Genomic DNA, 24,293 nt, shown 5'->3' on the forward strand with positions numbered 1-24,293 from the left:
TTCATTTGCTTCATTTGTGTCGGCTCGAGCCCCAGAGCTCGCTCCAGTGTCGGCTCGAGCCCCGGAGCTCGTATATTTTCATGACAGTTCAGAGCGAAAAAAGAACAAAGATGAAAATGACAAGATATGGGAGGGACTCTCTTACATTCTTATATTTGCATTGATTGTCCCAGTGTGCCTGTTGCTCTGCAAAGGTTAAAATGGTTTACTGGGTTTCTTAAGATACCTATATGTCATTTTTGAAATGCTCAAGATGTCATCCTACACAAATATCTCCAACAAAGAGTCAACTAACATTAGAAAAGGGTGGATTATAGAGGATTGACGATTGTTTCCTGTCACACCTGCCCTGCCCATTGTAAAATCACTCATATTCTCAGTCTACTCTTATAATTTGCTTATACTATGACAATTTCAACTTATTTCAACGACTGGGTCACACCAAATGCCCGTGAGCTCCAACTGTGCATTAATTTTGCAACATTTTTTTTCTTCAGTTGGCAGCAAGTTTTTACAGAGCAGATGAGAAAGTATGCCATTTCTTTCTCTTCATAGGAGGTTTCTTTTGTTACCAAACAAACATGAAGAATAAAACCTATAATCAGTTCCAGTAACAGGTTGTTTTGTCAAATTTCTTTCAAATAGTATAATAACATAAAAATCAAAAATAAATTATCACAATTCCAATAAAATAACACATAAAAAACCACAAACATTAAAAATAAAGGTTCTTTATTGGAATCTATGGTTCCATGAAGAACCTTTAACATCCATGGAACCTTTCAAGGGTCATTATAGTGTAAAAGGGATCTGTAGATGAATAAGAAACAGGAATGTTCTTTGGGGACACCAAAATGGTTCTATGGCATCACTGCGAAAACCCCCTTTTGGAACATTTATTTTTTAAGAATGCTATTTTAAATTTGCATGCGTTTACTTTTAATGCTGAACTGGTCATTAGTTAATGTACAGTAAAATGCGTGCTTATGTTATTATTAAACTTATTAGACTTACAAATGCATGACTGACTAAGGAGAACGGCTTCACTTTGGACTAAGCACAGCAACCATTTAAAAGCCATCTGTGCTGGATGTGCACAGGAGAGTAGAAGATTATGCTAGTTGCGATAGAGAGAAAGAGAGAGAGAGAGAGAGAGAGAGAGAGAGAGAGAGAGAGAGAGAGAGAGCTGCTCGCTGTACTCGCCAGTAAGACTCTCAGCACGCACCGCGCGCTTTCTTTCTGGAAACTTTCAAAAAGGATTCGTTATAAACTCATCACCTTCATGTCGGCACTGCTGAATATTTCCCCGCCGATGCTATGGTTACCTTTATTACGGTATGTATCTTTAGAAAGTTTGTTTGGTCGAACTGCTTCCATGGATCGTTCGATGGCAATCTGGAGGGCTCTTGGCACGGTTGCGCATTTACTCTTGTTCCCCAGGACAGTTTCTGTACGATTAACCATTGAAAAAGATCACACAGCGAATATTTGCTCGTAAAACAACACATTTTGTGGCAGAAACAATTGCGTAATGTACATTATTGCTTCATAACATTATCGTTAACGTGTCTGAGGAACTTTCTGCGCATTTGTGTATTTGTGAAGAATGTGAATTGCTCAGAGCCTCGGGCTGAACTGAAAACCAGTACGGGCAAATTCACTTCTTACCTTTCAAAGTGCTCATCTCTTTACGCAAAAACCAGTAGATTGGCGAGACAACTCTTTTTTTTTTTTTATTTGCGAGGTCTTCTAACTATAAATTAAGGTGTCTAGATCTGTCTATAACTAGCATACATGTAACTGTAAATGCAAGCTTAACTTTACATCTCTCCAAATATAGAAATATTTTTTGAGAATATAAAAGGTTCAAATGCAGTCATTTGAAAAGTTGCTCGTTTTTAACTGATAAAACAACATAAAAACTTAAATGCAAGACTATACAATATACTGAGATGTTGTCTAAACACTTTGTTCTTGGGTCTTTGCTCCGAGAGCTGGCTGAGATTGGCAGACAATCCCTAAAATAGATAATCCACATAAATCTGTGCTGGAGATGCCAGTGCTGTCGAAGCCCTTGAAGTGTTTCGGTGGGTTAAAGTTAGTTCTCTTCCTGTTCATCAATTGGAAGTTGCATGCATATTTTTTCCCCACTTGTGTTTTGATAGCCCTGTCTGTGTTTGTTTCTGCTTATGTTTCCCTGCTGTGTGTGTGTCGAGGGAAATCTTGTGCAGACATGCTCCTGAAACAAGCACCTGTCAAATAAAGGATTTGACATGAGGCATCCACTGACGGGGAGGCTAAAGAGTTAATGCAAATCATTTAGATTTACTTGTGAACGTGTCAAAAGAAATATGGGACCTGACTGCGGTGAACCCTTGGCACTATTTGAGGACTTTTCTCTAATTAAAAAATAATAATAATTTATCCACTTGATATTTGCTCTTGTATAATTGTATTGGTTTAATCAAGAGATCATGTGATGTCCATTTCAATGAACGCAGGGTCTGAAGGGGTTATCATTATAGAGGTTAATAAATCACACAAAATCTGAATTTCCTGCTATTTTGATGACTTGTAAAGAAAAGTATTTATTCATTCTGAGTGAAAACTAAAGTATGTATGTATGTACGTATGTATGTATGTATGTATGTATGTGAATAAATACTCGACACATTAGTAAAAAAACAAAAAAAACAATTAAATTTTCTAAATTGTCAGTTGTATCTCTTTTCAGAATACCAACTTAACCAGGTCTGGTGACATTGCACACCTCTTACACAATAGGTGTTTAAGTCCACTAGCTAACAGGAAAACCAATTCACGTATGTTGCAGTGCATCCTATCTGTCACTTTAAAATGGGAACAGCAAAAAATGTTGGCTGACCATTAGGGGATCTCATCAACTTTATCATGGTTCACTCATACTCAAAAACTATCTCAGTCTCTTTTTTTGGTCACCATCTTTAAACTGTGGGAAATTCACAACGGTGACCATATATGGATCTTCTCATTATAGAATACTTTATGTATGCCAGATCATGCATGAAATTATATTTTTCATCTTGATAAATGTGTCTCGGCTGTCTTCATATTTCGAAAAGTATGCTTCGCTAACCGGTTACAAAGTCTAAGCTGTCAGTACACTTCACTGACAGACCCATCATCAAAATGACAGATGGCAGCCAGGCAGAAATACATAATTTATCAAGGCCAGGTTCAAAGAAATTAAGCACTTCTTAGTAACTCTTCATTTTCTTAGTAACTCTTCATTTTGCACACTATCGATAATCATACAGAAAACAAAACCTATAGTTATAGTTAATGTAATGTATAGTTAATGGTAAAAGTGTTTCCATTCTTTTCTGTCACGTTTACCTTATCAGCACAGCATTGATATTGTGTGACATGGTACACGGAAGCATGGCATGCTGGGTATTCTAATACTTTCATACTTGTGCTTTTACTTGCACTGTTCCAGTTTGTTAAGTGGCTAGAAGAGCAAATGCTATACCAGAATTTGACTGTGCATTTCCATATGTGGCTATAGTTTTGCTAATAGTGAGAATCCTAAGCAGAGCATTAAAAAATTACCTTTTCCAGCTCTTATAATAAATGATCTGTTGGGTATTTTGGGCCGAAACTTCACAGACACATTCTGGGGACACCCAAGACCAATATTACATCTTGTAAAAAGGGGCATAATAGGTGCCCTTTAAACATGAAGCTGTGGTAGAAATATCAACCCTTCTGAGTGGGAAGTACTGTAGCTACACCTTGACAAAGTGTTGCTGTCAGCTGCCAAACACCCATCTATCAAATTACATTGAAACAACCAACATGATCATGTTACAAACTCCAAGATGTGTTAATTACACTAACTGTTGTGTTTGGTAGTGAAACTAAAAAAACCAACGTTTAAATCTTTCCCTTATCTGTGAGATCCGCATCTTCTGTATATGATTTTAAATCTAAGTTACAGTCTCATCTTTTTATTCTTGCATTTAATTCATTAAAATTCTTGGTCTCATTTTAACTTATGTTTTAGTGTATATTTATTATTATTCTTTTTATTTCACCTTTCCTCTTTTGTACAGCACAGTGGTCAACTCTTCTTGTGTTTATTTATGCTTTGTAACTAAAGATTTTTGGTGAAAATAAAGTTAGTAGAACATTGTGAGAAATGTTTTAAGAATCTTTATATAATGTTCTAATTCCGACCAGAAAGCTGGACATTTTAACATTCTTAGAATATTTAGATACTTTAGTTTACAACCATTTCTAAATAATGTTCCCACAATGTTTTTATTACCTAAATCTTTTACCTGGGATGTTGCTTGTGAGACCAAGATAATAACTACAACTATAAAAGTCTTAAATCTTAAGGAATTTACCCCTTTACTGGTGTTATAATCCCTCTAATAGTGACAAAAATGAAGGCATTGGCTGCCAAAATCTGACATATTTTTTCAGTTTTGTCATTAACTTACACTTGTCATATACCATTCTGTGTGTTGGCCGATAATCAGAACTTACCAAAAACACATGCCGACTGAATGAAGTGTGCTGAAGGAAGGCACTTACACAAGCTGCCAAACAGCTGCAATGCGTCCCCTACACTGATCGCTTAGCGAACAACTCGCGTCACGAGGCACTGAAAACATGACATGCTAAGCTAGCCTGCTTCATAAAAACACTGCATGTGAACTGGAGTAAACTAATGCTCACGTTTATGTACTTTGAGCTGATAGTTTACACAGCTTGTCTAGCTTTCGATATTTAAAGTCTGAAAACCTTTGACAAAAACCCACCAATAAACCACAACAGCTGAAATGTTTGTCTTCTGAACTTAATATGCGAAGTTAGCCTGCATCTGCATATGTTTGCTTAATCATAATGAATGCCATCACTTTTCAAACACTGCAGGTCACGTCTTACATCTCAAAAACATTCAGAACCAAGCCGAGATGAATCCAGATGGAAGTTAGAGCAGGGTGCTGGTCAGGGTCTAATTTTTTGCTCTTTTAGGGGAACATCTGGAGGCAATTGGACAGCATTAGGGTTTAGACGCTCTTCTATGAAAATCCTGGGTGGATTTCTTCCGCTGGCATGCTGCCTCCTAAGCCATCCTGAGTCCATCAACTTGGGTAGCTCTTCTGAAACACACAAGAAATATGTACGGTCAAAGTGTCATGTCCAGTAGATACCATTAGATAACATGTAATTTTGCATGATGCTTTCAACGTGCCAATGCATTGGTAACAGACAGTTGTGTGCATTAAGAACAGCCACTTTTAAGTGCTTTTGGCTTTTTTTATATGTTATTCTCCCTCTCATTGTACTCTTTCTATTTCTCCGGTGACATGTATGCGTGTTTCAGTCTCAAACAATAGCTAAACAGTTCATAGTGCGCTTAAATGCAAAATTCATTGATTCAGTATCTTTCCAAAGCTAAAACCTAACTCCATGTGACTGAAGTATAAAAAGCGTATCAGTACAGTATCTGTTAGCTCGATTGATTCTTTTGCTGTTCTGTAGTTGGACACTCCTCCTCTTACAAACCCAATCTGACAGAAAATAACCCTAAAAATGGTAAACTGGTTGTGGATTTTCAATTTACCACATGTATGATTAGTGTTGGGGAAAGTTACTTTTAAAAGTAATGCATTACAATATTGCATTACTCCCTTAAAAAAGTTATGTAGTTACTTTTTATGGATAGTAATGTGTTACATTACTTTTGCATTACTTTTACTCACCTGGGTTGAACAAGCTAACAAAAAATTTATAACAATAACGCTATTACTGCAGCAAAAAATAAACAGACACACACACAAATGTGATGCTTAACTAAAGTCATTTTTGCTTATTTGTATGGTTGAATTCAACTTTCAAAGGTCAGCAGTGAGATTAAATACATAAAGTATATTTTTGTTATTTAAAAGATTTAATTATTGCAGGTTTGCATCGTATTCTGAGTTTGCATTTTGCTTTTTTTATTCCTTTCTAGGAATACTGAATCTGTTTTTGAGCAAGTGAGATGAGTAGATGCATGTTCACATTTAGTGTAGGACTACTATAACCATCATGTTTACACAACACAGACAATGCACCTTACAATTTCTCTCAACAAGGAAAGAAGAGGTCTCAATCAATAAATGAAAAACAAAGTATCTATTTGAAAGTGTACCTTAGATATTTTGTTGTAAATTTAGAAGTAATGCGTTACTTACTAGTTACTTGAAAAAAGTAATCTTATTACATACGTCAAATTGCTTGTAACGCATTACTCCCAACACTGTGTATAATCATATATTTAGCTGTCTAAATGGATTCGGCTGAAAAAAAATAACATATTTGCTGTAAATATGTCAATATGTCAATACAAACTGGCCATTGAGTGGATTAGTCAATGAATGCTAAAACTGTCCAGTTCACGTTGACCATGCAACTTCAATATCTGTGTTATCTAAGCGTGCCGGACTGAACGGTGTGTTAAATGGTGCATTGGTTGGTGTGAAGGCTGTTGCTAATCTCAGGCCAATCCTCTAGGAGTTAAAAGCTCAGGGAGTTGTAAGCCTCCTTGGCCAGTCTTAGATGATGTGCGTAGGTGGTGAAGAAGCCCCAATGTCGAGGCCACTGACACAGTGCTGTGAGAGATTAACAACTGTCATACATGAACATGCTATTCTGTAGGTTTGAACTTTAAGTGTAATTGAAAACAAGACAGAAATGTGCATGCAATTGATTATTCGTTATAAATCACAGCTGTTTGACGGAAAGGTTTGCTGTTGGGAGAACAGGTATACTCTGCGAAGTCAAAGTAACAAAATTCATTTTTATTCAGACTTCTAGTGACCTTTTGGTTGCTGTTTCTAAAATGAAGGAACCCACAAGTGTTTATAAGGATTAATCCCAAAGCAAGTACAGAGCTGTGCATCGAGTGGCCTAAACCAGTTAAAGGAGATCAAGGACCAGATTTTGACGCCTAATACTCCCGTGTCCTGAAATAAAAGTTCACTGCGCATGCTGTTTTATGCAGTTTAATATTATGTCATTATAAAATATTGGCTTGATAGCCAGGACCTTTGTTTTCCAGTGAAAAGTGAAGCAGCTACTAGTAGGCCCGTAGCTGGTAAGGTCACAAGACTCAGGTTATATAAAAAATAATTCCTTTTTGCTGAGATCAAACTGATTGTGGAGGACAGTTTTTGTGAGAGTCACTTGTGTGCAAGTGAAAAGGAATTTCTTGATGTAGTTTCTGAGGCGATGGACTTGTGAGCTCCTAAACAATGCTTGTTTGTTTAGCATTTAGCCAAGGAGGTTGTTGGGCTGTCGCCGTCACTGCATCTATTTTGGCTGATGAGGAGCAGCGCTAGAGTGAAAAGGACCCGGGGTGATTTAAAAACAATATCCCTCTGATTCACGGAAGATCAGTCCACTCCTAGAGCAAATTTTGAATCTGTCCAAACCTGGCACCCAATGTGATAACCTTAAATATGCTGAATGTGTTGCATAATTTTTATTTAGCCCAAAGTCATGTCGACATGCCATTCACCGTCTAAACATAGTTATCAGCACTGCACAACAATTACTGTAAGTCTTAGCAAAAAAATAACAGCTGAATGATTGAGCTTGTACTGTACACGCCCACCAGCTAATCGTCACGATTTGTGTTTCAAACTTGATGCTACTTGAAAAGTCTTATCTTGTCCTGGACTTTTCATAATTGTTCAAAAGCATACAGACAGCTTTTCTCTTCTCTGACCTAGTTTAAATGCATTAGGGCGTCAACAAATTTGGGCATTCCTAAGAAAGCAACCCAGAGTCCATTAACTGCCTATCAGCTGACTAGGCCAATCACATGAACTTAGCGTGTCATCCCAGACGCTTAAAACAGTCTGGTGTGGTTTGGCTGGGAGGTTGTGAGTGGAACTACCACCAAGGGAAATGGTCAAAATCATTCATCGCTTAAAATCATTCACTATACTTTCATGTCATGCTCAATTTGGGTCAGATGTAAGAGTTTGTGTAGGGAGTGATTTATCTCGCCGGTGGGCCTGTGGCAGACAGCGTTTTTAACCAAGAATGTTACCAAATGCAAAAATGTAATAGCTTAGCCAACATTTAGGTGCATTGAGGACTGTCAATTAATTTGTTTTTCTCCAGTTCAATTGTATTAAGTGTTCTATTGCGGCCCACTGTGAGTTCGGGCACTTTAATGAGTTGGGCTTTTGCTTTGTTATTTCTATTGTTATAATGAACGATGTAACCCTCTTTAAATATCCTTTAGAACTCTGTAACATATGTAACATATGTATAGCTATTGTATGACTTCAGGAAAGTTAGGATATAACGTACAAGACATAAGGTCTAGTTCTCAGGTGCTTTTTTGTGTTTTTGGAGCCATCATTGCATGCTGAATCAAGATTCTTCAAATGTCTCCTTTTTGTGTTTCACTGGAAACCCCCCCCCCCCCCCCCCAGCATACTGATGTTAAAATTTAGCATCTAGCATGGAGATTTACACTGAATGAAAGTGTGAGCAATTCCATATTAGCATTAGCATACTGCAACTTTTTACATAGAAATGGTGAAGCACTTGGGTCAGTGTCTCTGATCTGCAATCATTTGTGATGTTAGAAGGATCTCCCCTACCGAATATCTTTTTGGCACCTTCCTGAAGACAAACGTTTAAGCTGCTGTTCATCCAGGAAGAGACATGAATGCACATCTGTACTCCTGTGAGACGTGAACTTCCTGCATTTATGCAACATGACAGAGCAAGGCACATAAAGGAATATGTCAGGGTCTTAGAGATTTTAAACGCATTTGAGAGGAAAACGTTCAGAAAGGCCCTCTGCATGGATCAGACCTTATACTCTTGTTAGTTTAGTGAGGGATCGCATTATCCGTGCTTCCTAGAAGGTCTCCGACAATGTTTGCAGCACATGAAGAAACACAGCTAAGTATTTGAGCGCAGTTAAGAGGATGCAAAGGATTATCTATTCAAACATGGTCAAAACAGATTCAAGTGCATGTGCTTCTCTCACATCATTTGTTGTGTTAAATTACGCTTCAAGGGAAGCAAGTTGAACTTTAATGTGAACGAGTTGCTCATTATAGGTAATTTTTGCAGCATAATGTAGAAGAACCCTTTTAAAAGCTTGCTGGATGTATACAAACATAGGCAAGCATTTGCTCGCACTTAAGAGGATGAAAAAGATTATCGGTTCAACCCTGGTCTGGAGCTCCAAGTAAATTTCCACCCCGTGTTCACCTGAATGAACCCAAATGGTGAGAATAACTGATGTTCATTCCAGTATCTTGCACTTTTGTGCACTTTTCCCCAGAGGCTATGCATTTATGGGGCATGAGATGCAAATTGTGTTGACAAAGACAAAGCATTTCTAATTGATGTTTTCTGTTCTCAATTAAAGTGCACATGGGAATGTTGCACAATTTGAAGTAGTTCACTGCAGATTCATATAAACATTACAACAAAATCATAACCAATACACATACATTCTCACAGGCTCTCTGGGATAGTCACGTAACTCTTGTTTCAGTACGAGCACAGCACATTTATGTTTTTATGCAACTCTTTGGTGCTGCTCACGTGGCAGTAAAAATGACAGAAATTATTTATTTAAGATTTTTCATTGAAATCAAATTATGTAATATATTTAAGTTCAATATTTTTGTGTGTGTGTTTTAAGGGATTTTATGGTACTAAATTACATGAATGGAATAGTTAAGTAAAATGAAACAAAAAAAAAAAAAAAACAAAAAAAAATTAAAAAAAAAAAAAATACTAAAAAAAAAAATTCTCAAAAATCCGAATTTAAAGATTTGAGATGAAATCTAAGTTTTACAAAACATGTTTTAGTTGTTAGCATTTTAGCATCTTTAGTTTTGTTCCAAAGTTGAGGTTGATATCGCAAAAAATAAAATCAGTAAGATTTTGTTTGGGTGCAGTAACAAACGTTTCCACAAGATGAAATACACTTACAATTATTCAGTGCAGTCATTTTTGACCATGTAAATATTTTTTCAGGACCAGGTTTTTACATCATGTCCATTTTGTGTGTTTGTGTTTGTGTGTGTGTGTGTGTTCACATAGCAAACTGTGTGTGTGTGTGTGTGTGTGTGTGTGTTCACATAGCAAACAGCAAAACCTTTTGTACTTTTAAGATACAGTAAACAAATTCTAAAAAAAAAAACAATTGTTTTGGTCAAGAATGACCAGAGAAAAAAATGACAGAAAAACACCAGAGGGTTGACACAACCCCAAAAAACTCTGTCACAGGCCAGTTTACATTTTAGGAGGCTGTTATGGTGTATTTTATTTTCAACAAACATGCATAAAAACAGTTTAATTGCGGGGATTTTGCATTTTTGGCCTTATTTTGATTCTTAGCAGATTTACTGCCTGAGAATTTAATACAGATTTGATCCCTTTGTGTCTTGCTAAATGCCCTGCAAATGTAAATTGGATTTGGTTTATCAAATTTAGCTTATTAGCTCACCTTGGAATTAAGCTTATTCCCTTGCAAAATTCTTTACTACAGATTATATATTTAGTACAATTATTCAGTCACAACTTCAGTAATGTGGAACTCAGCAACTGCACAGGCAGAAAAAATGAATCTGTAAAGGCAATAAAATGGAGTAATTTTCTACGCCATTGCCTGTAAGGTGACTTTGTCATGCCGTCCCTCTTTTGAAGTGCCAACATGTAATTGCAGGCATCACCCCTGCCAAAAAAGCAAAATTAGCGATGCTTATTGACCGATAATGATTAACAGTCTCCTCTGAGCACCATGGGTCTGATTCAAACTCCCTCATTCGCCTGTCCCTTTCAGACATCAAGATTTCAATCTCTTAAACAACAAAGGTCAGTGTTGATAGTACACACAGACAATTGGCTGCAAACTTGTGACATCAATGACACATTAGATAATTTTCTGTAAAATCCAGGTGAACTAATCTGAACTCTGTGTCAAATGATAAAAGATCAAACATTCCTACAGAACAAGAGGTATTTTGTGTTGGTTTTCGTCACCAAAGTCTAATTTAAAACCATTTAAAATCATTTATGTAACAAACCCAGCATCACATGACACTATCAACCACCATGCCAAGACCTCCCAAACCCTGCGGTTCTTCGAAGGCAAAGACATGTGGTTCTGAAAAGATATAGAAACACCGGGGGCAGCGTAAAGATTAGGAAGCACACTGGATATATATTTTTATTAGACACTGATGCAAATGGTGCTTTGATGTAGCAGCTGTAACCCTTGACCTTGATTAGTCTTCAGTTCCTGCATTTTGCACTGTAGTCTGTAGTTTAGTGTCACTTACGATTTGACTGCTCTAGGTTTGACGTTGAGATGTTTTGCAGCGGCCAAAATGGCTCACATTCTCTCGTTAAATCAGTTTGATTTCAGGTGATCCCAGAACGCACAATCGAGACGTTGATCTGAAAGAAAACCTGAAAGCAACAACTCAGTGTCTGGTTATTCAGGTAGACCTGAGAAGGATGTCTAGTTACGAGTTATGAAAAATAATTGGTATCCTTGTCATACCAGGAAAGTGACGTATCTGATAATTGCCAAGTGAGGCCTGCTGCTTGCATACTGCTGAAAAGAAAATTGAAAGGCTGTTAACTGTAATTGTTAGTTTTAAAATAACCACACGAGATTATGGTAGGCCACAACTCTTACCTTATTTAGCATGAAAATCTGCACTAAATATCTCCAACAGCTCACAGAGGACAGACCTTCTTACTTGAAGCAATGTGGAAAAAGGCACTATTGTGTTAAAAGAATACAGTAGTTTACCCAAAATGGAATAATTCTTTTTTGTGCGACATTAAATGAAATAGAAATGAAATCGTAACACTTTACACACTATAAAAAGTGGTATCCTGTAATTGTTACCTTAAAGAGCTATTTCTATCCTATTTAACCCATTTGTTGGTATAAATTAATATATTTAGGTGGATTCACTGATATTAAATATTGGCTTTGACTCAAATTTAGATTTGACCATTTATAGGTTCCTTTTTTTCAGTGCAATTAGCATTACATTTGTTGCAGTATTTGTTAATCTTTATTAACATTATAAAAACATCTGTTCATGTTAGCTCAGGTACATTACATAATAGTAACAGATACATTTTTATTTTAATAATGTATTGGTAGACTTTAATAATGTATTGGAATTGTTGTTTTAAAAACTTGTTTTAACACAAGTTAAGATTTTTTCATTTTCATTCACTGCTAATGTAGTGTACAGTAACTAACTGTTACTGGAGAAATCAAGACATGTGCTGGTAGTTTTTTCCATGCTTTTACAATTAATCCTTCAAGAGGACCCAAAAGAACTATAAAGTATCATAAAAGTCTTATAAAAGTTGATTTGTACGCTCTAGGTTTTAAATGTGTGAAGAACAAATCGAAATGTAAGTGGTTCTTGAAAAGCTCTAGTCCCTATTAATTATAATTGCATGGGAAAAAATGTAAGTACAGAAATAAAGGTTACACAGGTGAATAAGTGATTTTATTTCTTCTTGAATCCAGTTTAAATAACCTTTTATACCACCACGATATGGTGTACTCTAATGATGCTCCAATGATTTAGCAGACTCTGCTTTTGCTCTTTGTGGTTTCTGTTTCATGCTATTGTGCTCCGTCATGAAACAGAATATACTGTACTCCGTGCCAAATAGATGTGCCAGGAGTTCAAATAAATACGCCAAAAGGGAGGCCACAAACACGCTCATGTGCATGTCACTGCAGGCCATCTTTTACCGCACATCCATTAACTGTGCCTCGATGGCATGCAGATATTCTGGAGAAGTGCCACCACTCATTGTCATGCAACAATGAGCTTCATGAGAATTCAGTGCTGTCGCAGGGCCAAAAAAAAGAAGGAAGTTGATTGCTTTTGTTTGCTACGTACCATGCTATTTATTTATATATATTTATTGATTTATATTTATACAACTGTCTTCTGTTTCTCCACAGATCTTACAGGTGAATCTAGTGATGTCCATCTTGCTGTACGTGATGTTCCTCATGTACCTCTATGGTATCTCAGCCTCTACGATGGACAAGCAGCGGCCCACGCAGGACCCCATCAACACGCTCATCATAAAGCTCCTGCAGGCCGACATCAGCCGCAGCCGACAGAAGCAGGATGACGCGCTGCCTTCCTCCACCTTAAACCCACCCGCAGTGATGGACTACAAGGAAAACATCAGTGACCAGTCCGTGACGGACATCTCGACGGAGCTTCTGCGTCAGCACAAACGTTACAACTCGCCCCGCGTGCTTCTCAGCGACCGACCTCCTCTGCAACCGCCACCGCTCTACCTCATGGATGACTTTGTCAGCAACCAGGATGGCAGCGGCACCAACAAGACCCGGCAAAAGCGCAACACTGAGCACAAGAGCTACAGGGGCGAGTTTTCAGTGTGTGACAGCGTCAGCCTGTGGGTGACGGACAGGACCACAGCTGTGGACATTAAGGGACAAGTGGTCAAGATTTTGGGGTCTGTCAATGCAGGACGCACAAATATCAAGCAGTACTTTTACGAGACGAGATGTAACACCGGAAAGTCCCAAAAGGGCAGCTGTCGGGGTATTGACGAGAAGCACTGGAACTCGCAGTGCAAAACCTCACAGACTTTTGTGCGTGCTCTCACTCAGGATGAATCGTCGGTGGGATGGCGCTGGATACGAATAGACACCTCGTGTGTCTGCGCGCTCTCACGCAAACACCGCAGGACGTGAAAAAAACTGCAGCCACTTCTCCACTGTCTTTTTTATGTTCCCTGGGTGGGGGGGGTGCTGTAAGTATATAAATATAAATTATTATTTAAGTTATATGGAATGCATATAGTTTATACATGTCTATGTATAATGTATAATGTATAAATATACTTGTTATTTATTTAAGTTGTTTGCAAAGAAAAATCTTTAAAAAAAAGAAGAAAGACTGCAATGCCGCTAAGCTACAGGAGCATTGCATGCTGAATTGTGCCTTGCTCACGTATCAGAGTCAAAGGACACGTCACTCCATTAGACCTGGACCTTGGGAACAGTTGCAATGGAAAACACAGATCACTCAATATCATATTAACTTCAGTATTGTTCATGAAAACCAGTTTTTCTACTGAAACAGGCTGCCAGTATATCCTCTTCGTGTCTGGGAAAACAAATCACAGTTGGGATGTTGTCGTATTTTGTGTGGAAATTTGTAAACATACAGTATATGTGTATCAAAACTGCATGAAATACCTAAGTATATATTTTTCTAAGCACTCCTATTAGTGGTTTATAGATGCAGAAACTTGTCAGAGAGTCAATCCTAGCAGAACATATAAACCAAAAAAGTGACGGTTTAGTGTTCCACAATCTGGGTAGTATTTTGATTCTAGATGGCCTTCTGAAAATGTTTAACATCATTTTAGAAACTGCCTTTAGTGCATTCCAACATAGCCGCAATAAAGTGGGAATGCCAGCAACCAAGTATTGACTTTGAAGTGTCCAATCATGAAATTATTGCTCACCATTGTGTAGCTCAGTAGACCTAAAGAAGCTCGTCAGCAAATGGAGGATCAAAGACTCCTCCCACTAGCCATGCCCTTTTTTGAAGCCCCGCCCAGTCTACCAGAAACCACCAGAAATAAGCTTACTGCACTTTTAGTCTCTTTTCAATCACCTGCCATGATCAGTAGCAACTTGACCACCTTAAAGAACGAAGCCAGTACGCATAAGAGCAGCATGTAAACAAAATGGGCCATCGCTAATGACACTGTAGTCTTACACAGAGGTAAAGCTGCCTTAAGACGATGTGCATACGTGCAGAGCTGGGATTTGAACACGTAATCTCCCCCTTAAGAGGGTTTCCCTCTTGTCAGACTCATCTTAGGAGATAAGCATTTGCCGGTGCGCTGTGGCTAAAAAAAGGCCTGCTGTGTATTCCTGCTGTACGTTTATATAAAGAGACTTGCTAAATCGCTAGTACAGAGATACTAAGGTGAAGAGATTTCCGTAAGCTTTGCGATATGCAATGACTTACACAAAATGTGTCAGCTCTTCAACAAATTAACATGTTTTGTACTCCTTCACATTAAATAAGATATCCCCAAGACAAAAACGTTTGTCAGCAAAGCATATCAGACGATATAGGTAGGATTTGCGGTCATTTTAAGAACATTTTTAAAGACCAGGCATCTGGGGCTCGGCTTTTGTTCAGACATATCTTTGTGATGCATGACCCAGGTCACCTTTGATTGGACAAGCCATCCAAGTGTCCACAAAAATCCAAATTATACCACCTACATATCATATTTAATTTTGTACCGGCATATAAAACTTGCAGGATAAGCCAGGATGGGGTCCAAACTCATTACTACATTAAGTGAAGTGCCAAGACTTCGTCCTCCAAGGTCTGAACATAAAGCTTTATTAGCATGAAATTGTATTATATTGTGGCTATAAAAAGATCAGTATAAAAAAGTGTTTTATTGCTTTTTAATGCTTCACGGGTTGCTGGATAAAGGCATTTTTAAACAAGCAAAAGTTTTTTTGTGGCTGATGACTCTGTTCGTGACCTGATGTACAGTGCTTGTATTGGATGTGAGGTTGTGAAACAGAGTGTCGACTCAGATTTGAAACAGAACAGCAGACCACCAAGGATACAACACACCTTTTTCAGTCTCTGATTATGTCCCGCTTCAGTATGGCCCTCTGCGGAAAAACAGGATAAAAGCTGAACACAGGAACTCCGTTTTCCAAGGATGCTGTTGGGAATTGGCCCACACAGTTGTCCAAATGCATTGCCTTTCCTGTAACACACATTATTACACTGGAACATGAGGATCCCTAAATGATTTTGACTTCTTGGATAACATTCATTGAAACAGTCCCATGTATTTTGCGCTGTCTTGAAAAGCCTGGTGTCATGCATACTGTGTAGGATTCTTGCTGCTTCAAACCACTACAACTGACCTTATAATGGACCTATGGCCATTGCAGAAAACCCAAGGACAAGGACTCTTTTATGCTGAAATAAAACTGTGCCAAAACACACCAAACTATATTTAAGGACTACATGCTTCTTAATAATATTCAGACATGAATGTTTTCTCCGGTATGTCAAAAAAATAGACAAATCCCTATTTTAGTAAAGAAGAAAGACTCATTTGCTTTATGGTCATTGTTTAGTGAAGTAGTTTGTTTTGGCTCTACCTATAACCCATTGTTTGTATTTATTTTTTATTTTTTTTTTGAAATAGAGACTTTTCCCATAATGGCAATGTTTCTTAAAATTTCTTTTTCGTGCTGATACTTGAAGGAGTGCTGTTTATCTGGCCTACAACATCCTCCTCTTTTCGCTGCAAGGGCAGTCTGTGTGAGAATTGTCTGAATAAAGGTTTTTTTAATCTTACTACTGATTACGTCCTTTTGGGAATCTACGTGAATATTGTCATCTGTAGGATGTAATGTCGCTCTTTGTATGTTAAACATTTCAATCACAGATTACTGGAAAAGAACCCAAAAACCTTTCCCAGCCCCGACTCATGAGATGATCTGTATGTGTTTCTAATCAAACATTGATGGTCTCTTCAGAACCCAAGGAACCAAGGGAAGGCGCATTGAACTAAACAACCTTCAGTGAGTAAATACTTTTGTTTGCCAGAGCCCACAGGAAGAAAATAGCTCTGGTCAATGGTTAATTAACATATAATCCTCTTGCAGTGTGTTCTTAAGAGCAAAGCCTGAGACTGAATGATCATGAAAAATCACTGCTGAAAAAGAGTTAAATGAGGTAAAAGGATAAGCAAACGAGGCTAAAAGTACTAGTGTTTGTTTACATGTCCATATCAGAGTCAGTATTGTGAGAGTAATTGTGATTATCAGATACAGTGACATTATTTGACCATTTGGAAAATGCGGAAATGTTAGTGCGTTACATAAAATAGCAAGGGGCATCTGAGCTCAAACAATAATGACTTTTTATTAGCTGGTGTTCTGATGGTTTTTAGTGGATGTTTAAAGTCATTTCTCCTCAAAATCATACAAGTGTAGTTCCTCATGTTAACTGTGGATATTGCAAAATCAGGAAGTGTTAATTTTTGTCTTTTTCAAAACTGTATCTACATGTTTATAGTTTAAATTCTAAAAAGCTACTTTCAAACTACTAAAATGCAAACTAAATTGATTGCTTAATAATGAGCAAAAATTTTATTTGTTATATAATTTTACAGCCTTAAAACTGATTTTATGTTATTGTCTTGTTTATTAATGTGAGGCAGCATTGAAATAATCTGCAACTTGCCAGTCTTTGGCAGAAGATATTTTGAAGAATGTTTTAACTGTTCTTGTTCACACAGTGAGTCAACAAATAACATTGCACTGAAGTACAAGTATCCAAAAACTTTTTAAAGAGTGTTTAAATGAATAAACTCATGTTTCAGGTTTTAAAAGTTCAAAGTGATGTCAAAGTGATGGTTTCAAGTCTTGACCTTCACACCTAAACCACAGCCCCTCTGAAGGCTATGGTGGTTAAAACTAGTAAAACAATCCAAATACCTTTCCTCTGGCTAAAATATGCAACCTATACAGACACCTTTATCATATACATTCCTGATTCGGTTTGCTGCTAAAGTGCCTGTCTGTGGTGTCACACCAACAACATTATGTCAAACACATGTCCATCAAATACAGCTTTTGAACCCTATATGCATTCCAGAAGATCCAATGACATCACCAAAAACAACTCTGACCTCTGACCTCAGTTTGATTGCACTGTCCATTCACACTGACCTTCGATCAGTCTTATGGTTTCTTCATTATGGCATGGCACAGAGAAGCTGATTTTCAATCAGTATGGAACAAAACTGCGTTTAGAAGTGTGAAGGAAACATATTGACATGGAACAATTCAATTAATCAAAAGTGAAGGGACAGTGGGTTTTATTAGCACCAGTGTGATTGTTTTAGCAGCCCTGTGTAGAAATAACTATGATGTCTTTTGTATGCCGTCAGAGTATATTACCATTTGCATGAGGTTTACCAGTGCAGAGAGCAAACGAAAGGAGACCGCAAAGAAACTGGAAGCTTTTCAGTCCAGGTGAGCTATAAGAGATATTATCATCCAATTGAATTTCACAAAATGATGCAGTTATACTACAGCAGAAGACAGAAGGAGGTAAACTAGCATTCCTGCTTATGTTTGTGCAGTAATTGTGTTTAAGATGCCGTGAAAATGAGCTGATGATTGTAACAAAACTTTTTTAGAGTGCACATGATACAAAATTAACTTAAAGTCAATTTGACTGTGAAAAAATGTGACTTTTCTGCTTATTTATTTTTAGGATGGCTCATGCAAAGAGGTTTTCTCAAATCCCCATGTCTAAGGTTTTATGTTTCTATTGCAAACTTTTCATACATGTTTTGTCTATGAGGATATAATTGACAGATTCATTTAAAACCTTCAGCAAAACTGCTAAACTTATTTATTTCCTGAATTATTATCTCATCATGTGCATTGTCTTACTATTCACTCAGTGCATGCGAGATCTTTGTAAAGAGGAAGACTACACTTTCCTAAACAGTCTTGGGAAGCAGGAAGAGAGTCTGGAGGAGAGCACATGTTTGGAGAGCGAATGTCAGGAAAAGCAAGAAGAAAGGGTAAACTTGTTTACTACTTTCCATCTCGTAAACCTCCAGAAGTCTGTGTTTATTAATGCATATTCACTTTCATTGCACATCTCAGCTGTTTTCTCTGTTCTGCTAGATACGGTATCGACAGGAGCGCGAGCAGCTGGAACGAGAAAAGCAACGTGAGAAAGAGGAGCAGCAGAAGGTATGTTGACTAACATCAAAAAGTCACTGCAGGGCTATCGCTGCAGGCTGCAGTGATAACGCTAATTATATCTGTCTCCATCACCCACAGCTTGAGTCTGTCCAGAGACGACAGACCTGCTTCATCAGACTTACATTGTCAGGCTAATTGTGCATGATTGCATTATGTCTGCATTGTTCCTAACTTTGGCTGCTCATTCAGTGACCTCTGTATTGCATGGCCAGGTTACGCAGGTAAACATACTAATGCAAGAATTTCTGCTTAAAAAATTTTAAAAATAGAACTTTGGTAGTCTATTCCACTTTATTCAGGTTTTTTATGGCCATCAACCATCTGACTGACATGACAAAAAATATCACAGAGAATGCATCTAGTATTTAGGAGGGTGGTAAACAGATGATTCAACAAAAATACACAGTCTGTGTGCAAAATAACTTGGCGCCAGATTCCAAGAAAATTTGAACAGAAAACCCTGGGACAAATCTGTGGAAAATGTCCAATTTGTTTCCATCCAAAACTAATACTGATTATTTTGGCCAGAAACACAAAGGGGAGTATACAGCTCAGCTTGTCAGCATCTACTTTTCATGCTACTAAGTAACTCACATTTAACTAATCTCAAATTTAACTTACAAAAAACATGAACAAAGCTTATACTTGCAATTATATACTGCAAATATTGCTTATGATGTAAATACTTTTGAATGAACTCTTATGCTAAATGAATAAATGTCAATGTTTCTGTTTCGGGGGTTCTCCAAAGCTTAAGCCATCATAGTTGGGTAAATCTTTACATTTATGTACAGAAAGTACAACAAATAGAATTTTTGCCCAAATAGCAAAAGAAAGAAAACAGATTTTAATGAACAGCATTTCCTCTTAAAAAGATGAATAACAAGAGATTGATTGTGTTGATCAGAAGAGAGAAACGTCAAATATTCCATCATTCCCTTTGGTCGTTGTATTAGAAACACTCACACAGCAGCGTTAACGATTTTTTTAACATTAAAGTACTTAAATGTACATTCAATTTTTCAAAACTGAAAACTTACCCAAAAACATTGCTATATTTACAATGTTAATATCTGTGAAAACATATAATCAGTCTTACCCTTTTAATGTTGATAAACTATGCAACCCAAGCTTGCAATTTTGCACACATGTACGCGTTTTACAAGAAATCTGTGTTCAAAAATGAGTGAACGAACTGTGGTCAGTCTCTGGGCATGAAAATCAAGTGTACCGTTCTGGCAGGTTGCATTAGTTGAGCTTGAATCAACTGACTCTTAGCTGATCCACGTCTACCTATAGGCATACCATGCCTATCATGACATTCTTATATAAGGTCTATTCAGTATAGTCTCACAGAGCCAGACTGACGGCAGAAGGTCTGGGAATCATGGCCAATTTGAATGGCTAAGGATCGCACAAGAGGCCATATGACTGACAGGTAAAGCAACCAATCACATTTCGTTTTGTGCCGTGTCCTGTTTAGAGGCGTGGAAATGTCCCCACAATAACACACAAGTGTGTAAAACTCTGGACGTATATGCTGCAAACTTTACATATTTCACATACTTTTGAAAATCCAGCGTTTAGTTGATCCTGAAAACAGTTGCCACAGTTTCTTCTTCCATGTGGGGGTTTGGCATCACAGCATATTAGTCTCCAGGTAGAACGTTAAAAAATGTGACACATCCATCGCTTGGAAATCTTTTAGAATTCAACAAATCAGATGATGACTTTTATACTCCTGAAGTGTTTCCAATTTTCTGTGCCATATGCATCTGACATTCAGCCAAAAGTCTGTGGGTGTGATGTCTGAGGCTGAGACTAATTTAGTATTATTAATCAGCTTTATCGTTTTGCTCAGGAGCTAAATACACTCCTCCATCTCCAGCTCCACCTTTTGTGCACAGTCAGGACTTGATCTTCTGATATTGAATCAGACTCCTTTATCCTGAATTATTTTGGTTCATTATATTGTCATTAAGAAAATTAATGATATCTGCTACATTTATGTTGGTTCTGTTCTGTTTATCCTAAGGGGGTTATCACTGCTCTCCCTACTCTTATGCATGCTAGGCTGCATAGATAAGCAGGGAATTTTTGCCCAAAACAGAACAATAAAGCCAATCCAAACTGTAAGCTAATTATTAAATCCTCCTTGACAATAGTGATCCTGACAGAATTAAGACTTCCGATGCAAGATGCAATGGTTGAGCACATGCTACCGTTTAGCTGTTAGCAGGACGCTCAGGGAGTGTGTTTGTTGATGAACCCCCAGCTGCACATGGTCTGCTAGTGAAGTCTAAGACTAACAGCCAAGTGTGAGGTCACTGAAGGACAGCCATGTTGTTGTTGTCCACTTGGCTGCTGTCATAAATTCAACAGCTTGAGGAATTCCTGCAACGCCTAACTTAGGGCTCGCTTAAGAAGAAACCCCAATGGGATCAAGTTCAAAAAAGCGTAATTGCTCTTCCTTTCTTTGTCAGTCAGTCAAATAGCCTTGAGCTCTGCCTTTTAAGGCTACAAACAGACAATCCACCACTCTCACTTCCTTCCTCTCCAGCTGCTCGAAGTCTCCCTGCGAGTTTCCAGGTTTGCAGCGCGTCGGTCCTCTGATTAATGTACAGGAGGATCAGGGAGAAGTGCTTATTCTTCTTTCCCATGTGCATACTATTTGATCCTGTTATCATTCATAACCTACATCCCCCAAACCACAGATCTCATCAGATTACTCCACCCTCCGTGTGTTTGTGAATGTGTGTTTTTGGGAGAGAACAGTCTGTGACTGTTTCAATCCTCTGAGGGAAAAGGTGTTATAGTCTGTTTTTTCTCTTATTAGTTTGAATAGAAGGCGATGTGTTTCAACGTCTTCCATATGTTGAGTACAGCTACGTTTACTGCCTGGTCTATAGCTGTGATTATCACTTTAGAGACAGGAAGTAGCACCCACAGAATATCTGGCTGAGCCTGTATAGGTCAAAGATCAAGCCCAGCCTCATTCCTTCAGCCCTACAACAGGGTCTGCCTCACCAGATCGGCCTTTAGACACAGGCTTGTTTCTAAGTAATAAGAGGTAAAAAATAACATCAGATGATTTTAAAAATAAATAAATAAATAGCTGTGTAATTTCTGATGAATGCAATATATACCTTCAAAGAAATTATGCAAAATACGCTTTTTTGAAAAAAAAATCTGTAATTTTCTGACGTTGTTTAGATGTAGTAAAACACCCACATATATATCAGAAAACATCTGGGTTCTGTTTTTTTTTTTTCTGTCACTGGCCTTAATTCTAACCTTGAACTCTGAAGTCTTCAGAAGCATTCATACATGTGAAAATTGGCTAAGAATTGAACAAATAGTTGTAATCTGGCTTAGAGGAAAATATATCATGTCATTGTGGCAGTTTTTCTGTGATTATTAAGAAACCATCATGATATTGATATTATTACCATGTTAATATTATCATATAATCAGTCTGATTAACATTAACGACTAATCAGTGATTAGCAACATGGAACACCCCAATTAATGTTAAGAGGTTAAACAATCATAACAGAGGTTTTGAATATTATCTTAAAATAGCAGTAGAACAAACAGATAGTTTATTTCCCTTATTTCCAAAGATGATGGAAAATGGTTACATAAGGCTAAAATTGGTACAACAGTCCTTGACTAACATTATAAGTGGACAGCAGGGTATAAAAAGAAAATGCTACAAAAATACAGCTCCTTTAATGTTATTTATGAAATTAATGGTTTCATAACAACAGCCTAATGTAATTACAAGGCTGCATGTTCCTCTTTCAATAGGCCCACCATTAAACTCTTGTTTTCAGCATTGCTTACTAATCAAAACCCTGTTGAGAACTATGAACATGCTGTGTGTTTGTATTTGTGTCTGTGAAAGGAGAAAGACAAGCAGTGGAAAAGCCACGTAGCTGAGCTGGCGGTCCAACGCAAGGCCATCCATGCAAAACTAGACAGACTACGAGAATTTAGGGTGCGGTTTGACTGGACACACATGCCGATACACCAACACACACATGTAGAAACCCTACTAATGTTCCCAGGTACAGAAGTGAGGCTCAAAAGGAGTAAGACTGAATGTAACCAGATGTCGAATGTATCCAGTGCAAAGTATGCTAACCAATACCATACCTGCCTGACTTGCAGCAATGGACAAGTACAGATTACATCTACAGACACAAAAGAATCATCATGAAATTTTCATAACATACAGTATTATTCAAATTCCAAGTTTTTAAAAGAAACACAATTGCAAGACATTTACTAAAGGAGAAAATGGTCCGTTGAAGTGGACAAACCGCAAGGCATGTCTGCTTGAGATATTCAAGTTTGTAGAATGTTCACTTACAATATATCTTCAAAAATCATTGTAGACATTAATGCATCTCTGTTTTCATTTCCAGGACTTTCAGAAGAAAGTTGTGCTTCAGGATTTGGGTCTGGATCCAGGTTCTGAAAACGAATCCGTCAAGCACCTTATGATGAGACTGTAACTGGGTTTACTAGAAAATAATGAAATAATGAAATAAAGAAATTTGGAATTAAATCACTTACTCACCATTGGATCATATGCAGTGAATGTGTGCCGTCAGAATGAGAGTCCAAACAGCTGATAAAAACATCACAATGATGCACAAGTAATCCAGTCCATCATCTTTAACATCTTGTGAAGTGAAAAGCTGTGGGTTTTAACTTCAAAACATTGCTTGTGGCTAAACCTGTCCATAATATTGCTTTCTCCAGTGAAAAGTTGTCTTGTCTGAATCATGAGAGAAATCATGAGCTCAAGCACCATTTACAAGAGAATACGGTATGTGAGTAGATTTTATCATGTTATTATGGATTATGAACTCATATTTTGGTGAGAAGTGACAGTTTAAAGTTAAAAACATTTCATCTTAGCGATGGGTTTGTTTCTTACAAATACGCAGCTTTTTGCTTCATGTTAACTGATGGACTGGAGTGGTGTGGGTCACTTGTGGATTATTGTGATGTCTTTATTAGCTATTTGGACTCTCATTCAGACGGCACCCATTCAATGCAGAGGATCCACTAGTAAACAAGTGATGTAATGCTACATTTCTCCAAATCTGTTCAGATGAAGAAACAAACTCACCTATATCTTTAATGGCCTGAGATCGAGAATTTTCAGTATATTTTCATTTTTGGGTGAACTATTCCTTTAACGTGCTATCAAAGTCTTAAATTAGGTATATTGTTATGTAATGATCATATATCTTTAGAAGATGTGTTAATATTTAAACTTAAAGCATTTTAATATTTAAACCTAAAGCAGAAAGTGTGTATAAAATAACATGAGTGAAATCATATCTCTACCTCTTCTTTAAAGGCACTAACTGGAGTGAGTTAGAAAAGA

At 37.4% G+C, this 24,293-nt stretch overlaps 2 protein-coding genes across 4 annotated transcripts; both read left to right on the top strand.

Annotated features, from left to right (window-relative positions):
• The first annotated feature begins 1,174 nt into the window (after positions 1-1,174).
• ntf3 (neurotrophin 3) lies at positions 1,175-16,457 on the top strand. Its single transcript, XM_042721678.1, has 2 exons — positions 1,175-1,335; positions 13,028-16,457. The coding sequence occupies exons 1-2, from the start codon at positions 1,318-1,320 to the stop codon at positions 13,793-13,795; spliced, it is 786 nt and encodes a 261-aa protein (XP_042577612.1). The 5' UTR covers positions 1,175-1,317; the 3' UTR covers positions 13,796-16,457.
• Positions 16,458-17,474: 1,017 nt separating this feature from the next.
• On the top strand, positions 17,475-23,860 carry LOC109075239 (kinesin-related protein 12). Of its 3 annotated transcripts, XM_042721680.1 has the most exons (6): positions 17,493-18,142; positions 18,387-18,429; positions 18,580-18,702; positions 18,809-18,877; positions 22,797-22,889; positions 23,320-23,860. In XM_042721680.1, exons 1-6 carry the CDS (start codon positions 18,048-18,050, stop codon positions 23,407-23,409), a joined length of 513 nt encoding a protein of 170 aa, XP_042577614.1. In that variant the 5' UTR covers positions 17,493-18,047; the 3' UTR covers positions 23,410-23,860. The 3 variants fall into 3 exon arrangements, with proteins under 3 accessions (XP_042577615.1, XP_042577613.1, XP_042577614.1); XM_042721679.1 differs by lacking the exon at positions 23,320-23,860 and having other exon boundaries at positions 17,482-18,142; positions 22,797-23,296; XM_042721681.1 differs by lacking the exons at positions 18,387-18,429; positions 23,320-23,860 and having other exon boundaries at positions 17,475-18,142; positions 22,797-23,304.
• Positions 23,861-24,293: the final 433 nt, after the last annotated feature.

Source organism: Cyprinus carpio, chromosome B4 (genome assembly GCF_018340385.1).
Source record: "Cyprinus carpio isolate SPL01 chromosome B4, ASM1834038v1, whole genome shotgun sequence".
Taxonomy (NCBI): Eukaryota; Metazoa; Chordata; class Actinopteri; order Cypriniformes; family Cyprinidae; genus Cyprinus; species Cyprinus carpio.

Excerpts from the sequence above, each read along its gene's own strand:
- LOC109075239 (XM_042721679.1), top strand. The coding sequence starts at position 18,048 with ATGCCGTCAGAGTATATTACCATTTGCATGAGGTTTACCAGTGCAGAG. Across the intron at positions 18,143-18,386 it reads CTGGAAGCTTTTCAGTCCAG|GATGGCTCATGCAAAGAGGT; the intron begins GTGAGCTATAAG and ends ATTTATTTTTAG. Across the intron at positions 18,430-18,579 it reads CTCAAATCCCCATGTCTAAG|TGCATGCGAGATCTTTGTAA; the intron begins GTTTTATGTTTC and ends CTATTCACTCAG.